At 36.3% G+C, this 21,913-nt stretch overlaps 1 protein-coding gene across 4 annotated transcripts in view; it reads right to left on the bottom strand.

The window, feature by feature from the left end:
• The window catches only part of SMARCAD1 (SWI/SNF-related, matrix-associated actin-dependent regulator of chromatin, subfamily a, containing DEAD/H box 1), a 97,062-nt gene that overhangs the window by 29,035 nt on the left and 46,114 nt on the right, over window positions 1-21,913 (bottom strand). For all 4 annotated transcript variants that reach the window (XM_066384953.1, XM_066384952.1, XM_066384954.1 and 1 more), the window contains 4 exons: window positions 15,601-15,702; window positions 13,829-13,910; window positions 11,425-11,816; window positions 611-810 (listed from right to left, as the gene is read on the bottom strand). In XM_066384953.1, coding sequence (XP_066241050.1) covers window positions 611-810; window positions 11,425-11,816; window positions 13,829-13,910; window positions 15,601-15,702 — 776 coding nt within the window. The remainder of the gene's footprint in view (window positions 1-610; window positions 811-11,424; window positions 11,817-13,828; window positions 13,911-15,600; window positions 15,703-21,913) is intronic.

Below are 21,913 nucleotides of genomic sequence, written 5' to 3'. Positions count from 1 at the left end.
ATAACAGTTTGGAAGCATATACCTTTTTCAAATTGGTTTTTATAATCTTTCCTTATATGTATAATCTATTTAATGAAAGTGTTCATTTTTTATGTGTTTCTACCCCCCCCCCCCAAATATTTACAAATCTGAGCTTCTGAAAGCATTTAAAATATTTAGTCATAGATACAGGGTATTTTAACCATGTCATTTTATTATGATTAAAAAAAATTGAGCTAATACAAAAATGTTTAAACTGATGCAATTAAGCAGATGATGTTCTAAAGTATCAAATTATGGAAAGGGCCATCTAAAACAACTTTTTAGGTTTCTATGTTTACATATAAAATTATCTGTCATCAGACGAGGAAAATATGATTATAAAGAGCACAATATTTCCTTGCTCTAATTTATAATGACATGATAGAGCAAAGTGTCTTGTTAGAGGGAGCAGGAAAGCAATGAAAACCAAATTCATAGACCAGTTATGTGCCATTATAGAAAAGCCCTGGGTTTCCCTTTTAACATACCACTTCCACATTTAAGTTCTGCAGTCATATTACAAAAATAAGTTCAGAGACTTTATACAACTGAGGTAAAATAACGAATAAGTATGTACAACAAATATTACCTTTGATTCAGGATGGAGGGTTGTTCTATGTTCCATCCACCTCCATTTCCAGTCAGCATGGTGACTTGTTTTGTCAACTTATTTGAAATGTCTTCACATTTATTCATAAGCCTTATAACCACATCCCTTTCTTGAATCAGTGTTTTACAGTTCCATATCAAATCTTCTGATAAGCCATTAGTTTTGGACATCTTTGTAAACTATGGTATATAAAGAAAATAATTTTTAACAGTTCAAATCTAGTAAACAGAAAGCTAGTTTGAATTTCTTTCTTTATAAGGAAAAATGTTTGATTGAAACTTTTGCTAATGACCTGAATCAAGTGCTAAGAAAACCTGATTCTTCATGTTTACATTTAAATTCCCATGTTTCACTTTGATAACTGTTACTTCAAATTTAGCACACTGACACAAAGTATCTTTCTCCCTAAAATGCACAATTCCACAGTTGTTACTGTGACCCTGGTAGCTGTTCTCTGATAGGAGAAACTCTAAAGTAATTGTTTACTGTCTCAAATTTTGTCTTCACAATCTCAGATTTACCTTTATTACCAACAGTAATAATAGGAAATACAATAACAGTATACTGACCTCTTGCCATTTTCATCACGTCCTATGACTATGACATATTAATATGATTAATTTCCTAAAACATATTTTTCCCTATCATCAGTATAATCCCTTAAGCTTTCAAAACTCCAATTATTATTTGTTATTGATACTTTACTTATAAACTAAGAGTATTACTTGGTAAAATACTGGATAAATTAAAAGTTAACTATAATCAACCCAGTCTTTTGATAAAACATTTTCTAAAAATTAATCTCAATACAACACCTGTTTTGTGTGAATATTCAGAAAATTTCTTTCAAAATGTTTTTGCATTTATTTTTTTAAAGGATACAATGAATATTTCATAAGGTAATAGCTATAACAGAATTAAGATTTCCCATATAGGTAGCTGAAAATACATATGCTGAAGAAAATTACAAAAAATATTTTTAGTGAAGAATTATAAAGCTAAATAACGTCTGAAAACTTGTTGGGCAAAAATAAAAAGCCCCCAATCCAGAATAGAAGAAAATAAAATAAAATAGAATCATCTGTTAGGATAGAATTACATACTTTGATTCATATCAACCTTATTTACATATTCTTTCAAGTTACAAGAGTCACATTAACAACTGTAAATAATCCCTATGAATTTATTTCTAAATTCACAGAGAATCTCAAGCAATAAATATGCTAAATAAAAATACAGTTTATAATAATACATATTTTTCATTTCTAAACTTTAGTGTAAATTAGAAAGAAATAAAATCTCCAATCTATTCCAAAACCATTTTATTAATGTACTGTAGGGTTAAAAAATAAAACAAAATCTTACCACTTCACATAATGGCACTGTGAAATACAAAGTTATATGCCTACTACTATACATTTTTACAAGGACACATTCATAGTCACGTTACCTCCCACTGCGCTTTCCAGAAAAAGAGTTTCTGTAAATAGGATATCTGAGACTCAGTGCCTTGAAGATTTTAAGGGTTTTCATAAGAACAAAAATAAATTTCATGCCTATTATGGCGTATGTGCTTTTGTGGTGTGTATGTGTGTGAGAGAACCAACAAGAAAACCAGGAAGTAGAGAAGGAATATATAGTCTGTGCTAAAAACTACTAGATGCCTTTAATCACTCATTGAATACTCGCAGCAATTACAAGATAAGCCCACCAATTCTGATGAATAAACTAAGCTTCAATTTCCAAGGTTACAAAACAAGGTAAGCGATTCCAAAACCCCCACACCCTTTTCTTTTCACTGTAACTAGTACCTCCCTAAATAATAAAATTTTAAGATCTTAAAAGTCAAACAAGCAAAACATCAGAAAACTATTTTACTGTAAGCAACTACCATTTCCTATATTCTTATTTTTAGCAACTACTGCCCTGACTGGTGAAGGTCCCCGGTATATACAGTCCCTGTCCTCATGTGCTTCACGGTCACTGGAAAAGACATGCAACAGATAATTTTAAGTGTAACAACTGGTATTACAAGGGAAAGAACAAATTTCATGGGCACTTTTTTGCAAGAAGACTAATTAATATAATCTAGGATCTAGGAAGTCCTTTCAGAGTAATAAGGACAGAAATAATAAAGAACCATTTTGAATTAAGAAAGAAGCTTAATTCATTAGGTCAGAATCTGGAGACATAAGAGATAAACTAATATTACAAAAAAGACACAACCAAATACATCTGTGTTCTGATAAAAGAACACACCACCAACCATGCAAAAGTACTAGTAGAAGCATTTACCTTCTAATTATAACTTTACAGAAAATAACTGGTTCAAGAAAAAAGTGTTCATGTTAAGCTATACCAGAAAGGTTTAACCAGAAAAGTCTAAATTGGGAAGTTATAGGACAAATAATCCAGATTTTTCACTAAAGATATTACAGGAAAAAAAGAAAAAGAGACTGGTGGATGAGGAACCTACAGATTTAAAATGGTCACAAAAGACCTATAAGCAATCTCAATATGTGAATCTTATCTGGATCCTAATTTTAACTAACTGTATAAATAAATAAATAAGAAAACAAATATTTATGGCATTTATGAAAACCTAGAAATATGAACACTTGAATAGATATTTTCTAATATGAAGAAATCACCGATGATTTTTATTGGGTGCTACAATGTTGCTGTGGCTTTTTTTTTAAGGAATAAAAAAATTTTTTTGAGTACATATTTAAATTTTTAGGGATAAAATGAAGTCTGAAATTTGCTTCACAAAAGTAAGAATCAAAAGGAAGTAGATAAGGGTACAGAGGAAACAAGATCAGACAAGCTGGTCACTGAAGCTTTTGAGTTCATTATACTATTTCAATTTTTATGTTTGAAATTTTTGAATGGGTAATGAAGAGAAGTGCAAAAGGCAACTCGCACTTCAGATTGGTGCAACAGTTTGAGTTGGTTACTGAGATTTTGAACTGAGCCTGATGTTTTGGTTAATTTCTGGATTCAAAATTTCAATATTTAACTGCCCGGGGTTTCCCACTCTCCCAACCCCTCTTCCCATACAAACCAACCAACATTCGAGATCACCCAAATTATTGCTGCTAGTTTAGAATTTAGATCTGGTAGTGATACATGGTCCACTAATCTGAAACATCAGTAGATAGATTTTCAAGAAGCAAGTTTCACTGAATGATGAATCTATTAGAATTAGTGTTAGTTATGAGTAATACAGTAAACAAAAACATCAGGGGTATAAATGAAACATGTAGTTTTCTATCATATGAATGATAACCCAAGGAAGCAGTTAAGACCTGGTTATAGTGGTTCCAGAAATAAAGCATTCTACTTTATTTTTAAATATCTTCAATATGTGGTTCCCATTATACAATGACCTCTAAACCAACAGGAAGAAGAGATTCTTTAAGGATATTTTCCAAAAACCGTAATATATTTTTTGATTATATTCCACTGGATAGAATTTTGCCAAATTACCACAAGGGAGGTTGAAAATGTAGTCTTAATATATTGTGGGTAATGTAACAGCCAGAATGTTTTAAAGCCCAGAGGAGGTTAAAAAAAAAAGAGAAAATGGTGTGATCCAAAAAAGTTTGATTCAATATGGCAAGAACTGATATGGGGAGAGAAGCAGAACACAACATATGATATATGCAGCACTTCCAGTGCAAAATATTGTGGCTATCTGAAGCTAACATTTTCTAAAAGCCAGGCAATTATATGAACTTTTACTCTGTTCAATCCTTCAACTTCCCCATAAGTTGGTACCATAAGTATATCCCACTTACAGATGAATAAATAGGGCAGTGGTTCTCAAAGTGCACACCAAAGCGCACTGGTGCGCCCTAGAAGATTTTCCAGGTGCGCCCTATGGTATTCCAAAGAAATATGTGCCTGTTGGGGACCAAAAAACCAACAGGGTTTTTGGAGTTTAGACTTTTCGGGGGGCAGAGGTGTGGAGAATTGGCTGTAAGTGGACAGTCTGCCCAACCCCCACCTCACTTGCCTGATTAGGTTGCAAAAGGCTGTTAAACTGTGGTGCTGGATTGTTTACACTACCCCCATGTTCCCCGGAAAGACTGGAGGCAAGTTTCTTCTATCCTTTGTTTGGTGTCAAGTTAAGATGATATGGGATGATATGCTGGGGTTTTGGATTGATGATTAAACATAAGTAATTATCTCTTGAAGCCTTTTGGATTTCTATAAAAGAATATGTGACAATATCTTAAAAAGCTTTGAACATTTTACTACCATTTTCAATATCCTATTTATGTGAGTTAGGATTTTCTACCCTCAACACAAGAGTAAAGAGAGAGGCCCTGGCCGGTTGGCTCAGCGGTAGAGCGTCAGCCTGGCGTGCGGGGGACCCGGGTTCGATTCCCGGCCAGGGCACATAGGAGAAGCGCCCATTTGCTTCTCCACCCCGCCCCCCTCCTTCCTCTCTGTCTCTCTCTTCCCCTCCTGCAGCCAAGGCTCCATTGGAGCAAAGATGGCCCGGGCGCTGGGGATGGCTCCTTGGCCTCTGCCCCAGGCGCTAGAGTGGCTCTGGTCGCGGCAGAGCGACGCCCCAGAGGGGCAGAGCATCGCCCCCTGGTGGGCAGAGCGGCGCCCCTGGTGGGCGTGCCAGGTGGATCCCGGTCATGCGGGAGTCTGTCTGACTGTCTCTCCCCGTTTCCAGCTTCAGAAAAATACAAAAAAAAAAAAAAAAAAAAAGAGAGAGGAATTTTTCAATGTATTGACGAGGAAATGTGAGTTTGCCTTTCAAATATATGCCCAAACATTGAAGAAATCGCTAGGACACACCAGGCTCACGTTTCTCATAAACACAAGAATGAAAAAGCTTAACACATTTGCGCCGGGGCCTGCCGAATCTACTAAATCTTACTAAAAATGTATCTATATATATAAAAAGATAACATTTTTGTCATTTTTTAATTTTTTAACCCCTCTTTTTTAGGAATTCTGAAAAGCATAACTCAAAAAATGTAACATAAAAATGGTTTTTAATGTCAGAATAATTTAATTGTATTTATTTCATTTAATTACCATAAAAGCATGCTTGAACTTTATATTTTTTCTTTAATATTTGACTTAATTAATTATAACATATTTCTCAGAAATCTGTATATAGTGTGCCTACAATTATTTGTAGGATTTTAAATGTGCCCCAACTTCAAAAAGTTTGAGAACCACTGAAATAGAGGAACAGAGAGAATTTGCTTATATAAATTGTTACAAAATTGGGATACAAAACCAGGTAATCTAGCTCCATTGTATTATTCACCTATCTCCTGGTAAGCATTTACAAAAACCCCAGGGAATACAGAGGCATGCATGAAATTCAGAAACAAGAGCTCCTACACAGAAGAGACAATAGGATTCCTTAGAATGTCAAGGAAATGAGATCCCAAGGCCACAGCTGATCAGCTGGCCTGTAACAACCAGTCTTAATTCAAAGCTGGTCATGAGACTTCAAAAGACATTTCCTCAAAAATATAAAACTGAAGTGTAAAAACTGATGGGAAATTTAGACAGTTGAGGAGGAGTTTAGAGGTGAAGTAATAAGTATACAAAAAACTAAGCAAACAGAAAAACCAAGACAATAACTAGAGAAAACAAAATGATGAGCAAGGAAATAAGGTAATCATGTAGTATACTAACGGCTCAACTATGAAAGGTATTTATATAGTCATAACAATGCAGATAATAAAAAAAAGATCTCCAAAGTTACCATACTAACTTATATTCTTATATTGGTAGGGTTGGGAAACAGGTAATGGGCACATGAGGTGAGTTGAACAATGAGAAGAGAGCTGTTACAATGTTATGAGATCCTCCCCTGGGACTTCCCCTAAAATCCCACCCATAAAATCCCTTAAGGACAAGGACCCAGCGTGCTCACCTTTCCCTTACCCCTTTTCCCTCTTCTTCCCCCACTGGCCTGTCTCTCCGAAATTCTAAGGGTCATCACGAGACTTGCAACCAGGGGAACAGTGGGCAGCGGCAGCTTGTCCTGGGCTAACACCCCCTGACCTAGGCCCCCTTTTCTGTCTTCCCAAGGAGCCAAAACAGCCCTGTCTAGGCTCTCCTCTTGCTTCTTCTATTCTAGGCCTTTCCTTGTTTCATTCCCTCGGCTTTTTTTCTTTTTCTTTTTTTTTTTTTGTATTTTTCTGAAGTTGGAAAAGGGGAAGCAGTCAGACTCCCGCATGTGCCCGGCCCGGCCGGGACCCACCCGGCACGCCCACCAGGGGGCATTGCTCTGTTGCAACAGGGCCATTCTAGTGCCTGAGGCAGAGGCCACGGAGCCATCCCCAGCGCCCGGGCCAACTTTGCTCCAATGGAGCCTCGGCTGCGGGAGGGGAAGAGAGAGACAGAGAGGAAGGAGAGGGGAAGAGTGGAGAAGCAGATAGGCGCTTCTCCTGTGTGCCCTGGCCAGGAATCGAACCCGGGACTCCTGCACGCCAGGCCGATGCTCTACCATTGAGACAAACGGCCAGGGCCATCCCTCAGCTTTTTAGAATTGACTTTCAAATCACCTGGCCTTGTGTTGTAAAATTCTTTCTGCATAAGTCAAGATTCCGCATATTACTGTCTGCTCCTACGTAGACCCAAAGGACCAAGTGTCTGGTAACAATAAGAAAGTGATAAGAATCAGACAAAAAATGTGAAAGTTATCTGTGGTATGGAAAATAGGTCAGGGAAGGGGACAGATATAAATGTGGGGGCAGTAGAAGCCTATAGTTATTTAACCTGTTAATCCAAATACATGTACATATAATAAAAATCAAAATATATTTTTTAAAACCTTAATATTTAATTCCACAATACCTTCACTAGGCATATGTGGGGGAATGGTAATAGGTGCTGCTGGTACTTATAAGAAGGTTTAAGAATACTCTTACTGTTAACATGTTACTGTTTTCGGAAGACAAAAAGCATTTAACAATCCTATGTTACTTACCTTCACTAAAACAAACAAAAAAACTTTTAAGAAATATAAAATACTCTGTAAATGCATGATCTACTAGTAAATCTAAAGTTATTGATGACATAGAAAAATATGATCCCATTACCTAACAAGAAATATATAAATATATGTATAAATAGATGAATGTTCAATAATTATTAGGTAGTGGGTATCTTGATGATAGAATTTTAACTAAACTACTTTCTTCTTTCAAGTAGCATTTTAATATGAGACAAGAAAAACAAATCATTCTTCAAAAATTTATAAAGCTATTTCTACTTGATGATTAATTATATTAAAAACAACAGCAACAAAAAACCCTCAATATGGCCCTGATTACTATCACTTTGATGAAAAACTCAAGAATCATTCTACGAACATTTTCCTTTAAAAATAGCCAAAACTGAAGTACCTCTCTCTTGCCACAGTGTGTCACTCTTACAGTACATTTTTTGAATTTCTATAGGAAGGGGGAAATTGTTTAAAAGTAGATTTAATTTCCCACCTAATAAGTAATAGTCCTGAAGACAAAATACTTATCTTATTCACTGCTATAAATACCTGGCAGTAGCCTACAAAGTACTCAAATGTATAACAAAAAAAAATGTTTATCAAACGTATAAAAGTTAAAACAAAGCTGAATACTGTAATCTTGTACACAAATTTACTAAAGCCACCAGTCACCCTATCAGGAAGAAAGTAGTAGGTGTTACAATGCTTTAAATGACAAATTTAGACAGAATTTTATAATACTACAGGGCAAACAAAGCAAAAAAGAAAATCTGTGGTCTGTGGTCGAAGTTATAGTAGATGGGAACAGCTCAATGAAGAACATAAACTAAAAAATTAACTCAACCTGGGTTATTTAGTTAACAATCAAGAAAAACTGTAACTATAGTGATGTAAATGTTAAGAAAGTAGATGCACACATGAAGTTTTCAGGTGGAACTATTTATGAATAAAGTATAAAGATGTAATAGACATAATATCTTTACCCTACTTTACACAAGGCTAATTAAAAAGTCAGTAACTGGTTGGGAACTGAAATAGCAAACTTCTTATATTTCTAAAGTCTACATGATTTAATGATGTGGTTTCTTATAAACACATATTTTACTGCTATTAAGCAGAAAAATAAAATGAGAAACTTATGAAGAAAACTTGACAAACAATATTTTTATGATTCAAAGAAAAAAATGGGTATAAAGCTGCAAACCTAAACAACCTCATCTAATGTTCTGATTTTCTTAAATAACCAAGTATACCTCATGCAAATTGGGGGTGACCAGAATATCTGAGAGCATGTTATTTAATTTTTTTAAACTGTAATTCTCTAACAATAAAGTCCTAACAATGATGTATAACTTTTCAAATTTTGTTTTAAAAGGCAGTTGTAATTTTCATGTTCAAATTATTTTAAAAATAAAGACAATAAAATACTAATGGTTTTATTTAACCTACCAGTGTTATAGACTTCAGTTTTAACCAAAATCATAATTAAAAGTATGTGTAACTGATCTGTTGGCTCATTATGTATTTTTAATGAAATATTAATAAAAATGAACAAAAGTTATCGAATTCCAAATCCTTAAGACTAAATAAGCTTCAACAATAATGCTAAGAGTTTACTAGATTTTTTGCATGCTGTTCTTAATATACAATGCGTTGTAATTTTAAGTATGGTTGAGTAACCATTAAAATTTCAACTAATTTTCATAGAAAAACCAGTAGCTATGAAAATAAAAGTGTTTTTTTCCTTTTGCTTCATTTTGATATTGTTTACAAGTACATTAGCAAGCCTCTTAGACTAATAGGGAAGGAGTAAATTAAATAATTTTTCCAAAATATTTGACTTTCTCCTTGATAATTTTAAGATATTAAATTGCTCTATAATCAGTCATATTTAAAACTCTCAAGTAATTGAGAGTAGAAGCTTAACTTAACACTAAGCTAATTAAAACTCAAAGCTTATATACACTGACTTGCTGATTTTCACTACTCAGTTCCAAATCCTCTTCATTTACCCACTTTTCTCAGGACAGCAACACCCTGTATTCACTGAACCCAAGTAGCAAATTTACTTTACAATTGTTACATAAAATAAACAACATTTACATGCATAGCTAGTAAAAAATATAGTCTTTGTGTTCATCTTTTAGAAAGGGGACAGGGTTTAAGTAGGTAACACATAATTTACAAATTCGTGTTGAGACTAATTTAAACTATGCCAATTAATTAGCCGGGGAAATACACTTTCCACATGTTAAGTTGCTAAGCATTTTTAAAAGCAGCTGGCATATATAACTCTGGTTTAATTTATTGTTACTATAAGATATTTGGGCAAGTAGTTACAGCGACTAAACACACTAGTGCAGATAACCGCATTCTTTATTTAAAAAGTTAAAATCCCAACAAGTCTGAGCAACCCAACTCTGCTCTGCAATAACATAAGAGACCATTAAAGATAAAAAGAAATACGAAAAGGAAGAAAAGAAGAACAAGAACACCCTTCAGCAAATCTTTTAACAAATAAATCACTCAGGCAAAGCTGAACAAGTTTTGAGAGGGCCTGCTTTGACAGATGTTCTCTGCAAAAGCAAAGGCTTCAGGCAAAACAAATAGCTTTTTTTAAAATCTACAAAATACTAGTAATTTTGCTTCTATATTTTTCAAATATTTTAATTTAAAAAATGCTTTTACAACCATTGTTCAGGGACCCTCCCATAACACCACCTCAAGACACTTATCAAGGGACTTCTGCTCGTGTAGGTCACAGTACCAAATTAATCAGAAAAGGAACTTTGCTCCCTAACTTAGGGAATAAAAACTTCCCAAACATTTATAAAGCATCAAGAGTCAATTTATTTTCTAAAGCTGTAAAAAATAATCCATATTACTTTCAACATAGGGCCTATTTACAATTCATGCTATAAAAGCCCCATTCTCACAAAAGTTGAAGCAAAATTTAAAAAACAGAGCTCTTACATTTCTCTGTATAAGATTTGCTGACTGTTGACATGTATAAAACTCAAAATACATGTATTTTGAATAAAACTCGTCTACAGGAAATCAAATTCCAGAAAACGATCATGCAGTGTACTTACCAGTGCTTATGCTCCCCTCCACCTAACGCTTGAATTCTAGGCTTCCACACTTTTCTATCTTTCCAATTAAAAACGCTGCAGCCTGCTACACTCCATAAAATGGCCGCGTTGTTTAACCAAGAAAAACATGTTAGAGATTGAGCTGTCACTTTTAAAAGAAAAAGAAAATAAACAATTGCTTCCTCTGTGGTGAAGCATAGAACACTTAGTCTGGCATTTTGAATCATGGAGCTCCCCTGGAAGTTGCTATTGCTCTTCAAGTAGTTGTAGTAAAATTTCTGCCACATTCTTGCTTTCTGCCTGGTGTCTCAGCAGTAACAGATCAGAACAGGCTAGCAAACAACTCCTTCCTAAAAGTAAGCTCTAATTTCTTCTTCTGCAGTGAAATGAACCAAGTTTCTATGCAAAAGAATGAGTGACAGTATGCCCAGCCAATCAGCTTGGGTTTTTTCAGGAAAATCACCCCTTAATTCATTCAAATTTAGGTCATATGACACTATTTGAAATACTATTGGCTTACAATGAAAGTAATGTTTTACTCTACACAGGATAAGGCCACACATCTATGCTTTTCTGGCCTGAAGACACCTTGACTATAAACGGTACTGTGAATTAAAACAACACACACACACACACACACACACACACACACACACACACACACACACACACACACACACACACACGGAGAAAAAAGAATGTAGTCTTACCAGAGCTTCCCAACTATTAAAGGGCCGGAGTTCTGTTATCTTCTGAGCTTTTTTCTGAGAACACTGAGGAATCAAAGTGAGTTCAGCAACTGAAGCATCTTGAAGGAAGTGAAGAATTTTGCCTTTATAGCCTTCCTCCACCACTTCTTCACCACTACTATAGTCCTCATCTAGTGAACTACCGACATCAGAACCTGATTCATATTCAGAGTCTTCAGTACCTTTCTTTGGATTAAATACATTTTTTTTACGTTTCTTGTTAAAACCATTTTGTGGTTTCATGGAACATTTTTGTTTTAGTTTTGTTTTAGCTACACTTTTAGGATAATTTTGACTTCTTGAAGAAACTTCTTTTCCATTTGGAAACTCACTTTGTGAAGCATATTGCATCTCTGCGTATAAAGAAAGACAAAAATAACTAAATTAGAAAGATACAAATTAAATAAAGAAAAATATTTAAGCATGTATTATTTTCATTTTGAGTACTGAATTCAACTATACTTTATTGTTAAATCTTGATACACTCTAAAGAGGCATACTGAAGGAGAATTTGAAGTTATACACTAAGTTGAAATACTTAGTTTCAAAAACAGGTGATAACTTCTTTTTCAAAGTGGATTAAATATAAAGCTGCATTTTCTAACAAAGACCCTGAAAATATAATGGCAGCTGCATATCCACAATACGCCCCATGTGTTCCTTAGCAGCCCCAGTCCTATGACCACGATGATGGGTACAGCAAAAACAAGGCTCAGTCTAAATCAAAACCTTCTGTATTATAATTAAACTTTCCCTGGCCATCTGCATCTAGTCTAAGTTCATCATCACTTAAAAAAATTATTTAAATATATTAAGAGGCAGCATTACGTCATCACTGATTAACAAATCATGGTTGTAGATTTCTCAAATGCCTCTGGTACAGTTAGCTACCTCATGTACCAGTAAGAAAACATGTACTGGCCCTGGCCGGTTGGCTCAGCGGTAGAGCGTCGGCGTGCGGGGGACCCGGGTTCGATTCCCGGCCAGGGCACATAGGAGAAGCGCCCATTTGCTTCTCCACCCCCCCCTTCCTCTCTGTCTCTCTCTTCCCCTTCCGCAGCCAAGGCTCCATTGGAGCAAAGATGGCCGGGGCGCTGGGGATGGCTCCTTGGCCTCTGCCCCAGGCGCTAGAGTGGCTCTGGTCGTGGCAGAGCGATGCCCCGGAGGGGCAGAGCATCGCCCCCTGGTGGGCAGAGCGTTGCCCCTGGTGGGCGTGCCAGGTGGATCCCGGTCGGGCGCATGCGGGAGTCTGTCTGACTGTCTCTCCCCATTTCCAGCTTTAGAAAAATACAAAAAAAACCAAAAAAAAAACCATGTACTAATTAACCTTAATTATTTAGAATGTTTGTTTTATCTACTTAAAGAGCTTTTAGACTTACATATTTACCATACTCCTTCATTCTTGTGCATACATAAAAAATAAGCAACTAAACTGGTATATTTCAAATAATAAGCAAATAAAGGTATTCTTCAAATTTCTTACCATTCACAACCAATCCTATTTTTATCTTTTTTGCTTTCTAATTTTTTATTGAATTTATTGGGTTGACACTGGTTAATAAAATTACATAGGTTTCAGGTGTACAATTCTACAACACATCTGTAAATTGTATTGTGTTTACCAGCCCAAGTCAAGTCTCCTTTGATCACCAATAACCTATCTCTTCTGAATCAATTTTCAGACTCAGAATTGGTGATACATTCTTTTTTCCATACAATATCATGTTCTGTGCGACCAAAAGCATCTGTGGTATAGCCTCAACAGAAATCATTTTCAAAAAACAAGAAAAACCTAAAGCCAATTATGAAGAGCTGTTTTATTTGATTCTTGCTTAAGGAGGTTACTACACATGTATGATTCAACTCTTCCCCACTACTTCTCATAGAATATTTGGTTCCTAAAGTAAGTGTTCTACTATGGGACCAGGAATTTTCTTCCATGCTAGTGATCCCCATCTTGTAAGTTTCTTGCTTTTGAATTCATGCAAGTGCAGACTAGGACATCTACATTACAGTGATGATGATGCCTGCAATCATTAAGATCCATTCAAAGAGCTATGAAAATGTAAAAACTGTTTCTTCTGTACTCAATAAAACACAGTAGTTTACAAGCAGCTATAAATATCAAAGAAAGTTATTCAAATAGAAAAAGGTACTTATTGTTTCATTTTACACTGCTATTAAGAATAGACCAAAATATTTGGGAACTGGTCATTTAAAAATCTTTTACATTATTATTTCCAACATATTTTAAAATCACAATATCTAATTATTAGATAACAGGCTTACCATTTTCTCATATACTAAAATATAGAATATAATGGAAAGTATATATTTTCTATAATAACACAAAATGAATAATTACCTTGATCTTCTGCAAACACTTTTAAAGATTCTAAGGCTTCTGTGTACATCCATTCATGTTCCTTGAGTACATCCCTTAGTTCCTAGAAATGTTATGATGTTTTTGTTAAAAACCTAAAAACAACAGCTCACAGAATAGAAAACTTTTATGCTCTTTTAAAAGGTTGGCCCTGGTAGCTCAGTTGGTTAGGGCATCGTCCCAATAGGCCAAGGCTGCAGTTTTGAGCTCCAGGTCAGGGCATATACAAGAATCAACCAATGAATGCACAAATAAGAGAAACAAAAAGTCAATGTTTCTCTTCTCCCAAATCGATAAAATAAATAAATAAATAATTTGAAATTTAACTGATTATTTCATATGTGTTTTTTTATGCAGCTTTGTATGTATATAATTTCAACTCCACAAATATACAACAGTCTTCAAAGGGAAGGAAACTTCACTTTTATTCTGCATTTTTACTTTCCCTATGAAGTACTCTGAACACTACAGCAACGATTTTCAGTGTGCTGTAAGAATTTTAAAGAACTGTAATACCAAAATATTTAGTTAAAAGCACTGACCTCTTTCCCTTAGACTGTCAAACAAAAAAATGACAACAGCCATCTGGTATGAATGAATCAAAACTATACCTATATTTTGGTCAGAGTGGCAAAAGTATTTTGGAATGCCACAGAATTTTAGTAATTAGTTTATATATGCCGTGAGATGCACTGTATTAAAGGACTAAAAAGTATTTGCTCAATTAAATTTCATATGCAGCTAGGCTTTTACAAACTGTCAACTCAAAATATGTAGTTTCAACTATGTAAAGAAGCAAGATTAGCATTCAGCTCATCAGAATTAAGCAAATGTCCTATCTGTACATATACTTGAATAAATCAAATGCAAGTATAAATGCATTCTAAATATTGAACAAATAATGTGCTTCTATATATAACAATCATGATGAAACAGTGGTCCTTTTAGCACTGGCATGCTTGGTATTGGTCCTTACTGACTCTGAAAGTATTTTCACTATCGGACAAATTGAACAAAGCTTATGGAGCCTGACCAGGCGGTGGCAGAGTAGATAGAGCGTCGGCCTGGGATGCGGAGGACCCAGGTTTGAGACCCTGAGGTCGCCAGCTTCAGTGTGGGCTCATCTGGTTTGAGCAAAAAGCTCACCAGCTTGGACCCAAGGTCGCTGGCTCAAGCAAGGGGTTATGTGGTCTGCTGAAGGCCCATGGTCAAGGCACATATAAGAAAGCAATCAATGAACAACTATGGTGTCACAACAAAAAACTAATGGCTGATGTTTCTCATCATCTCTCTCTGTTCCTGTCTGTCCCTATCTATCCCTCTCTCTCTCTTTTGTAAAAAAAAAAAAAAAAAAAAAAAAAAAAAAGCAAGCGTATGGAGTAATAACACAATGAAATGCAGTATTACAGTTTAAAATTCTTTATGAGAAATTTAAAAAAAAACAAAAAAAGCTAAAACAGCTGTCTTGGGGTTATAGATGTCTTTGTAGATAATTTATATTTTATATTTAAGTTCACAATTGTTACTATAGTTATGTTAAAATTATGGTTATAGTGTTGACACCATAGTTAGCAAATAAGGTAAATAAACAACATAAAGAATTAATAAGCTGTATAAAAATATTCTGTAATATTAATAAAAGAAAATATTTAATTAGAAAAATGCAAAACTCATCCAAAACTTTTACATCTCAAACACTATTTTGTAATACAAACATGTAGTACACAGTGATTAAATCTCTGTACACTACTCACCTGCTTATCAAAATTGGGAAATTCCTTTTGCAATTTCAACACAATACTCTCCTGCTTTTCCCAATTATTGCTAGATTCTGCAGATTCATTTGATTCCTCTCCCTAATGAGGAAAAAAAGAGAACAAATTTAAGAGATTATCAATAACCAGAATCTAAAGACAAATTATGTATTTTGACTTGATTTGGAATGATCACGTTAGATCAGAAGAAAAATGTTTCTTTTTGTTTCTTTAAAAAAAAATTTTTTTGTCTTTAAGGATAAAAAAATACTGATTTAAGATTGCTGAAAGACCTTAATTACATAGCCAATACCTGATAAGTCATATTTCATTCATACAAGGCTCAAAATGAGATAAATCTGCTAAAAAAAAAAAAGATCAGAATACTCCTCAAATGCTCAAATTAACCTGAAATAATTCAGGTATACTAAGTCTCTCCAAGCTAATACAAAAAAAAAAAAGGAGGGAAAAAAAAAAGACATAATGATAAAAAAAAAAACATGAGAAACTAAAGTAAACAACATATCTGGGAACAATTGTGGCTATTCACAATCTCTTTTCTCTTTCTGTGTCACTTAGTAGCACTTGAAGCTGGTTAAAATTTTACATTTAAACAAACAAACAAAACAATTCCCTTAGTTCATACTAAGATAAATCTCATACTTCAGTCAATCAAAAAGCTTTTATTTATGTATTCTGCTTAGATCTGTACCACATGCTGTACAAACAACAGACAGAAAAACAGTCTCATACTTCCTTATCTCCTTTGTTATCCAACAAATGAATGCTATTTTTTTGTCACTACCTAAACTAAAAATAGTGAGTGATACCTCACTTGAACACAGGAATAAGATGAGGTTTTATAAGACAGAGACAATAAATGATATGTGCAGTGTGTGTACAGTACCTCTATATTTATAATTGAAATAAAAGTTTCACGAACCACTAAAAAATGCTATGGATGTTTGCAGCAGGAAGAAGAAAACTGGATGTTTTTGTAATAGTAGTAAGTGGCCACTTGGGCTGAAGCACCAAGACCATGGGTAGGGTGAAGGCTGAATAAAACCAGAACTAATATTGCCTAAGGCCTGGCATGCCAAACTGAGGTCATTAATCAGAAAGCAATAGGATTTTGAGCAGGGGTATAATAAACACTAGTATTTGGAGAAAGCATTTCAAAGCCCTCAAAAATTCATACTGCCAACCATCACTCGACTGTTAAAGGCACTGAAAATCCAAGAACAAGCCTCTTAGATGTCACAGATGAATAATAACCGGAAATAGAAACTTAGGTGTCTAATAAGTAAATCCATAAAGGGCAGGTTGACTAGTGGCCGTCAGGGACTAACTGGTAGACTTAAGAGAGAAACTGCTTAAAAGGAATGGCATACTATTACGAGGTAATAAAAATATTTTGGAACTAGATAAAAGTGGTAGTTGCACAACACTGTGAACATACTAAATGCCACTAAAGTTCATTCTAAAGTGGCTAATTTTATGCTTATGTGAATTACACCTCAAAAAACCCCCACCATATTTGGAAGAGTGTAAATATCTTGGGACTCCAAAAATTGAGAGCACAAATTAAACACACAGCAGACAGGGTTTCTATCATTTGCTGTTTGCTCTCTGACCCCACCCTTCTGTCAGCTCTGCTAATCTTCGACACTGAAAATACTTATTCAGTCCAGAGTTTATTCCACAGCTTTACAAACGCCAGGTGACTGGAGTTTGGGCTCAAATCTGCTCTGTGGGTACAGGGTTTATGAATCAATCCTGTGGTTATTCTTCTGGTTCCAGAATGCAAAGTTGGAGCAGATGTATTTGGCACTGGCAAAACCCCCATATTAACTCCGTGACCCATGAAGGGCCATCACTGTAGGAAGCACTAAATCCAAGTCCCCAGAACTGTCCCTCTACCACAGCACCAACAGCAGCATCATTATTTCCGAAAGAACTAGGGATTGACACCACCAGCCCATCCCAATTTGGCCTATACAAATGCTGTCTGTATGGGTTTTGAAGGATTATTTTAGGTTAACATAAATAGGTGATGACCCCAATTGCAGCTGCTATACCAGATGTGGTACTTTTACTGGAGCAGATCAGTATTGCTATGCAGTTATCTATCTGGAAAATTATTTTTTCCTTCCCTACCCCCATTAGAAAAAGGAAGGAGCCCTGGCTGGTTGGCACTGTGGTAGAGCGTCGGCTTGGCGTGCGGAAGTCCTGGGTTCGATTCCTGGCCAGGGCACACAGGAGAAGCGCCCATCTGCTTCTCCAACCCTCCCTCTCTCCTTCCTCTCTGTCTCTTTCTTCCCCTCCCGCAGCCAAGGCTCCACTGGAGCAAAGATGGCCCGGGCGCTGGGGATGGCTCCATGGCCTCTGCCTCAGGCGCTAGAGTGGCTCTGGTCGCAACAGAGCGCCGCCCCGGATGGGCACAGCATCGCCCCCTGGTGGGCGTGCCGGGTGGATCCCGGTTGGGCGCATGCGGGAGTCTGACTGCTTTCCCCGTTTCCAGCTTCAGAAAAATAAAAATAAAAAATAAAAAATAAAAGAAAAAGAAAGGAGAAGTGATTTGTTTTTATCTGGGCAAGTCAGTGACTGAGACACCACCACCATCTTCAGGGTTTTGGTAACTCTCCTGCCCTCTTTCATAATACAGTACTCAAGAACTTTGTTTGGCACAGTCCACAGCATTTCACTTTGCTTCTCTACACTGAAGGTATCACAGTGACTGGAATGGACAAGCAGGAAGCAATGGTGTTTTAGCTGGCCTCAGTGAGATACATGTCAGAGTGGGAAGAAACACCCTCAAATTATAGAGCCCAACACTTTCACAGTTTTTATGGAGGGCCAATCTGCAGCTTGTGGCAAACGCCACTCAAAACAACAACAACAAAACAACACTTGTTTGGCCACTGGATATTGGAGGTAATAAGGTATACTTCATTGTGGTGTGTGCTGCTCTAATCTGTTTATGAACTAGCCCTTAAGATGGTCACTTATGAAGAGGGCCCACTTAAGAGAAGGTTCTATAGTAGGTCAGGGTGCAGTATAATGTGCTCTGCTACTGGGCTTCATGACCAGCAAGCAGATGCAATGATTCTCAAAGAATATGTGGTTAATAAGCATGCTATGTGAAGTCTCTGGCAAGTTCTAACAGATAATCTCAGCACAAACCCACACGGTTTTGAAACAAGGTCAGGTCTACTTCTGCTGCCAACTACAGTCTATTCTGCTATAACTTGACGTATGCATTTCCAAAATGTATGCACGGTGCAAAATCAGGAAAATAAAAATACAGTATTAAAAACAACCCAGTTAGAGGCGCATCATTAAAAACTTTATCAGTGACACATTAAAAATAGAGCAAGGGACCCTGGCCGGTTGGCTCTGTGGTAGAGCATCAGCCTGGTGTGTAAGAAGTCCTGGGTTTGATTTCTGGTCAGGGCACACAGGGGAAGCAACCATCTGCTTCTCCATCCCTCCCCCTTCTCACACTCTCTCTCTCTCTTCATCTCCTGCAGCCATGGCTCAAATGGTTCAAGCAAGTTGGCCTCAGGCATTGAGGTGGCTCCATGGCCTCACCTCAGGTGCTAAAAATAGCTCGGATGCTAAGCAACGAAGCAGTGTCCCCAGATGGGCTGAACATCCCCACAGAGGGCTTGCTAGGTAGACCCCAGTCAGGGTGCATTGCGGGAGTCTCTCTCTGCCTCCCTGCCTCTCACTTAATAAAATTAAACGAAAGAGCAAGGAACTTAAAAAAAAAGAATAGCAAAATTTTACACACATTAATGGATAAAAATACATAAATACTACAATAAATAGCGTATGACAAATATAAAATGAAATTTGGTTGGGGATGATAGCAGTGAAAGGGTCACAATTTGAGTTACTGTGAAGTGGTAGAAGGAGGGCTATTTATAAATGAACAGAAACTTGCTACACCAGTTATGGAAGGGCATAGCTCAGTGTACTTGTGTTATCTCTTCTACACTGGCTGAAACTAAAATAATGAATTAAAAAATAAACACAATAAATAAATGTACGGGGCCTTGTCAGCCTCCTCCTTTCATACAAAAGTTGCCTGTATGGTTCCCAATTCAACTGGATGCCATTCACAACATTCAGCAGTAAAGCCATTACTGTCAAACCAGTGTGATTGTCTTCAATAACATTTAAAAGGCCTGATAACTTGATGTGTCATGCCAATGGTGGTCAATCTGGTCCCTATCGCCCACTAGTGGGCGTTCCAGCTTCCATGGTGAGCAGTAGCAGAGCAACCAAAGTATAAATAAAAAGATAGATTTAACTATAGTAAGTTGTTTTATGAAGATTTATTCTGCCAAACTTAGCGAAAATCTGACATAAAGTACTTGGTAAGTAATTATTATTATATGCTTTAGCTTGCTATAACTCTGCTTTATAAATTTTATAAAGTAATGTTACTTCCCTACTTTATAAATCACCAGTACTGTAGAACTGTTGGGCGGTTAGAGAATTTTACTAACAGAGATACAAAAGTGGGCAGTAGGTATAAAAAGGTTGACTACCCTGTGTTACGCTGTCATGGTGAATGAAGCCTTTTGGCTTTCATCACCATCATCGCCTTCTGCGTCTGTGACCATCAACCGCAATGTTTCAAGCCTTCTGAGGCTAATCAGGATGGGACCCTTGAAACTCTTCAACATCTTCATTTTCTACCTAATCCAATCTGTTTTCCTGTCAACACACTTGTTCTGAATTTTAAAAATCACAAATCAAGTTAAGGAGAATTTTCCACCACACCTAATGCAACACTATTCTATCACTACAGGCTTCTAACAATGGTAGCAATGCCATGCTGATATTAAATCTTTCATAATTCTATAACCATATCTGCATTCTCACCTTCAGTAACAGCAACTAGCATTTTAAATGTTTACTTTAAGTAGTAAGCCATAAATGCCACTATCACACTTTTATCAAGAGATGGTTTTGGAGGCAAAGAAAAAAAAATTTTTGGTTGAGTTCAGCTTTTGCAGATAGACTTGATACATTATAGGAATTGAATATAGAAATTTCAAAAGTTAAGTTTTTTGCTTTTGAAATTGCTTTTATTTATTTATTTATTTACTTACTTACTTGCTTGCTTACAGAGACAGAGAGAGAGTCAGAGACAGGGACAGATAGGGACAGACAGGAATGGAGAGAGATGAGAAGCATCAATCATCAGTTTTTCGTTGCAACACCTTAGTTGTTCATTGATTGCTTTCTCATGTGTGCCTTGATCCTGGGCCTTCAGCAGACTGAGTAATCCCTTGCTCAAGCCAGCGACCTTGGGTCCAAGCTGGTGAGCTTTGCTCAAACCAGATGAGCCTACGCTCAAGCAGACAACCTCGGGGTCTCGAACCTGGGTCTTCTGCATCCCAGTCCAGTGCTCTATCCACTGCACCACCACCTGGTCAGGCTCTTTTATTTTTGTAATAATCCTCTATCTCAACAAAGATTTAAGTAAAAATATCAATCAAATTTGGGCAGTCTACCCATTTTTGCTGTGCCCGTACTACAAATAAAGGCTGACTTTATTTCAGTTTGGTTAAGTGTTTACTACTGACCAGCTCAAGTCTTTGCCAACCACTGGTACCAAACATCACACTACTACTAATGTCCCCTAGTCTTAAATCCTAGACTATGTTTTCTGTCTTTCAGATTTGGGTCCTTGAGGCATGCATGCATAACAGATACCTGTTTAAGTAAATTGAGAATTTAATTCAACATATAGCCACCTTCGTCAGTTTACCTCTGTATCACCACTGGGAAAGTATTTTGCAGGATTCCCATATGCACTCATGGCTTTGTGTGACAGCTTGATGGCTTACCAACTTGTAGCCCTGTTTGAAACTACGAAAGTAACCACTATCAGCACTAACAAGAGCTACCTTTGCAGCACAGTGATTCCCATTTAAGGTATTTATATAAACAGATCCATGTAAAAAAGGTTATGCCTGATTTTTTCACTCTCTGAATGATAAGCAGGTTTTCCTTTTCTCCTATCTTTTTTGTTACTTTTAATTTAAGTATAGTTAGTACTCAATCACATTGATTATTTTAGTTTCAGGTATAGAATACAGTGACTTGACATTTTTATACTTTACAATGTGATCAACCCGCTAATTCCAGTAATCATCTGCCACCACGCAAACTTATAACAATATTATTGACTTCCTTCCCTTTCCCCCCTCACCCATGCTCCCACCCACCCTGCCTCCCTTCCGGTAACCATCCCCTTGGTTTCCGTTTCTTTGAGTCTGTTTTTTGTTGTTTTGTT

The sequence above is a fragment of the Saccopteryx leptura genome, chromosome 5 (genome assembly GCF_036850995.1).
Source record: "Saccopteryx leptura isolate mSacLep1 chromosome 5, mSacLep1_pri_phased_curated, whole genome shotgun sequence".
Taxonomy (NCBI): Eukaryota; Metazoa; Chordata; class Mammalia; order Chiroptera; family Emballonuridae; genus Saccopteryx; species Saccopteryx leptura.
Note: the sequence above shows the minus strand (reverse complement) of the source record. Positions and strands in the feature narration are given on the sequence as shown.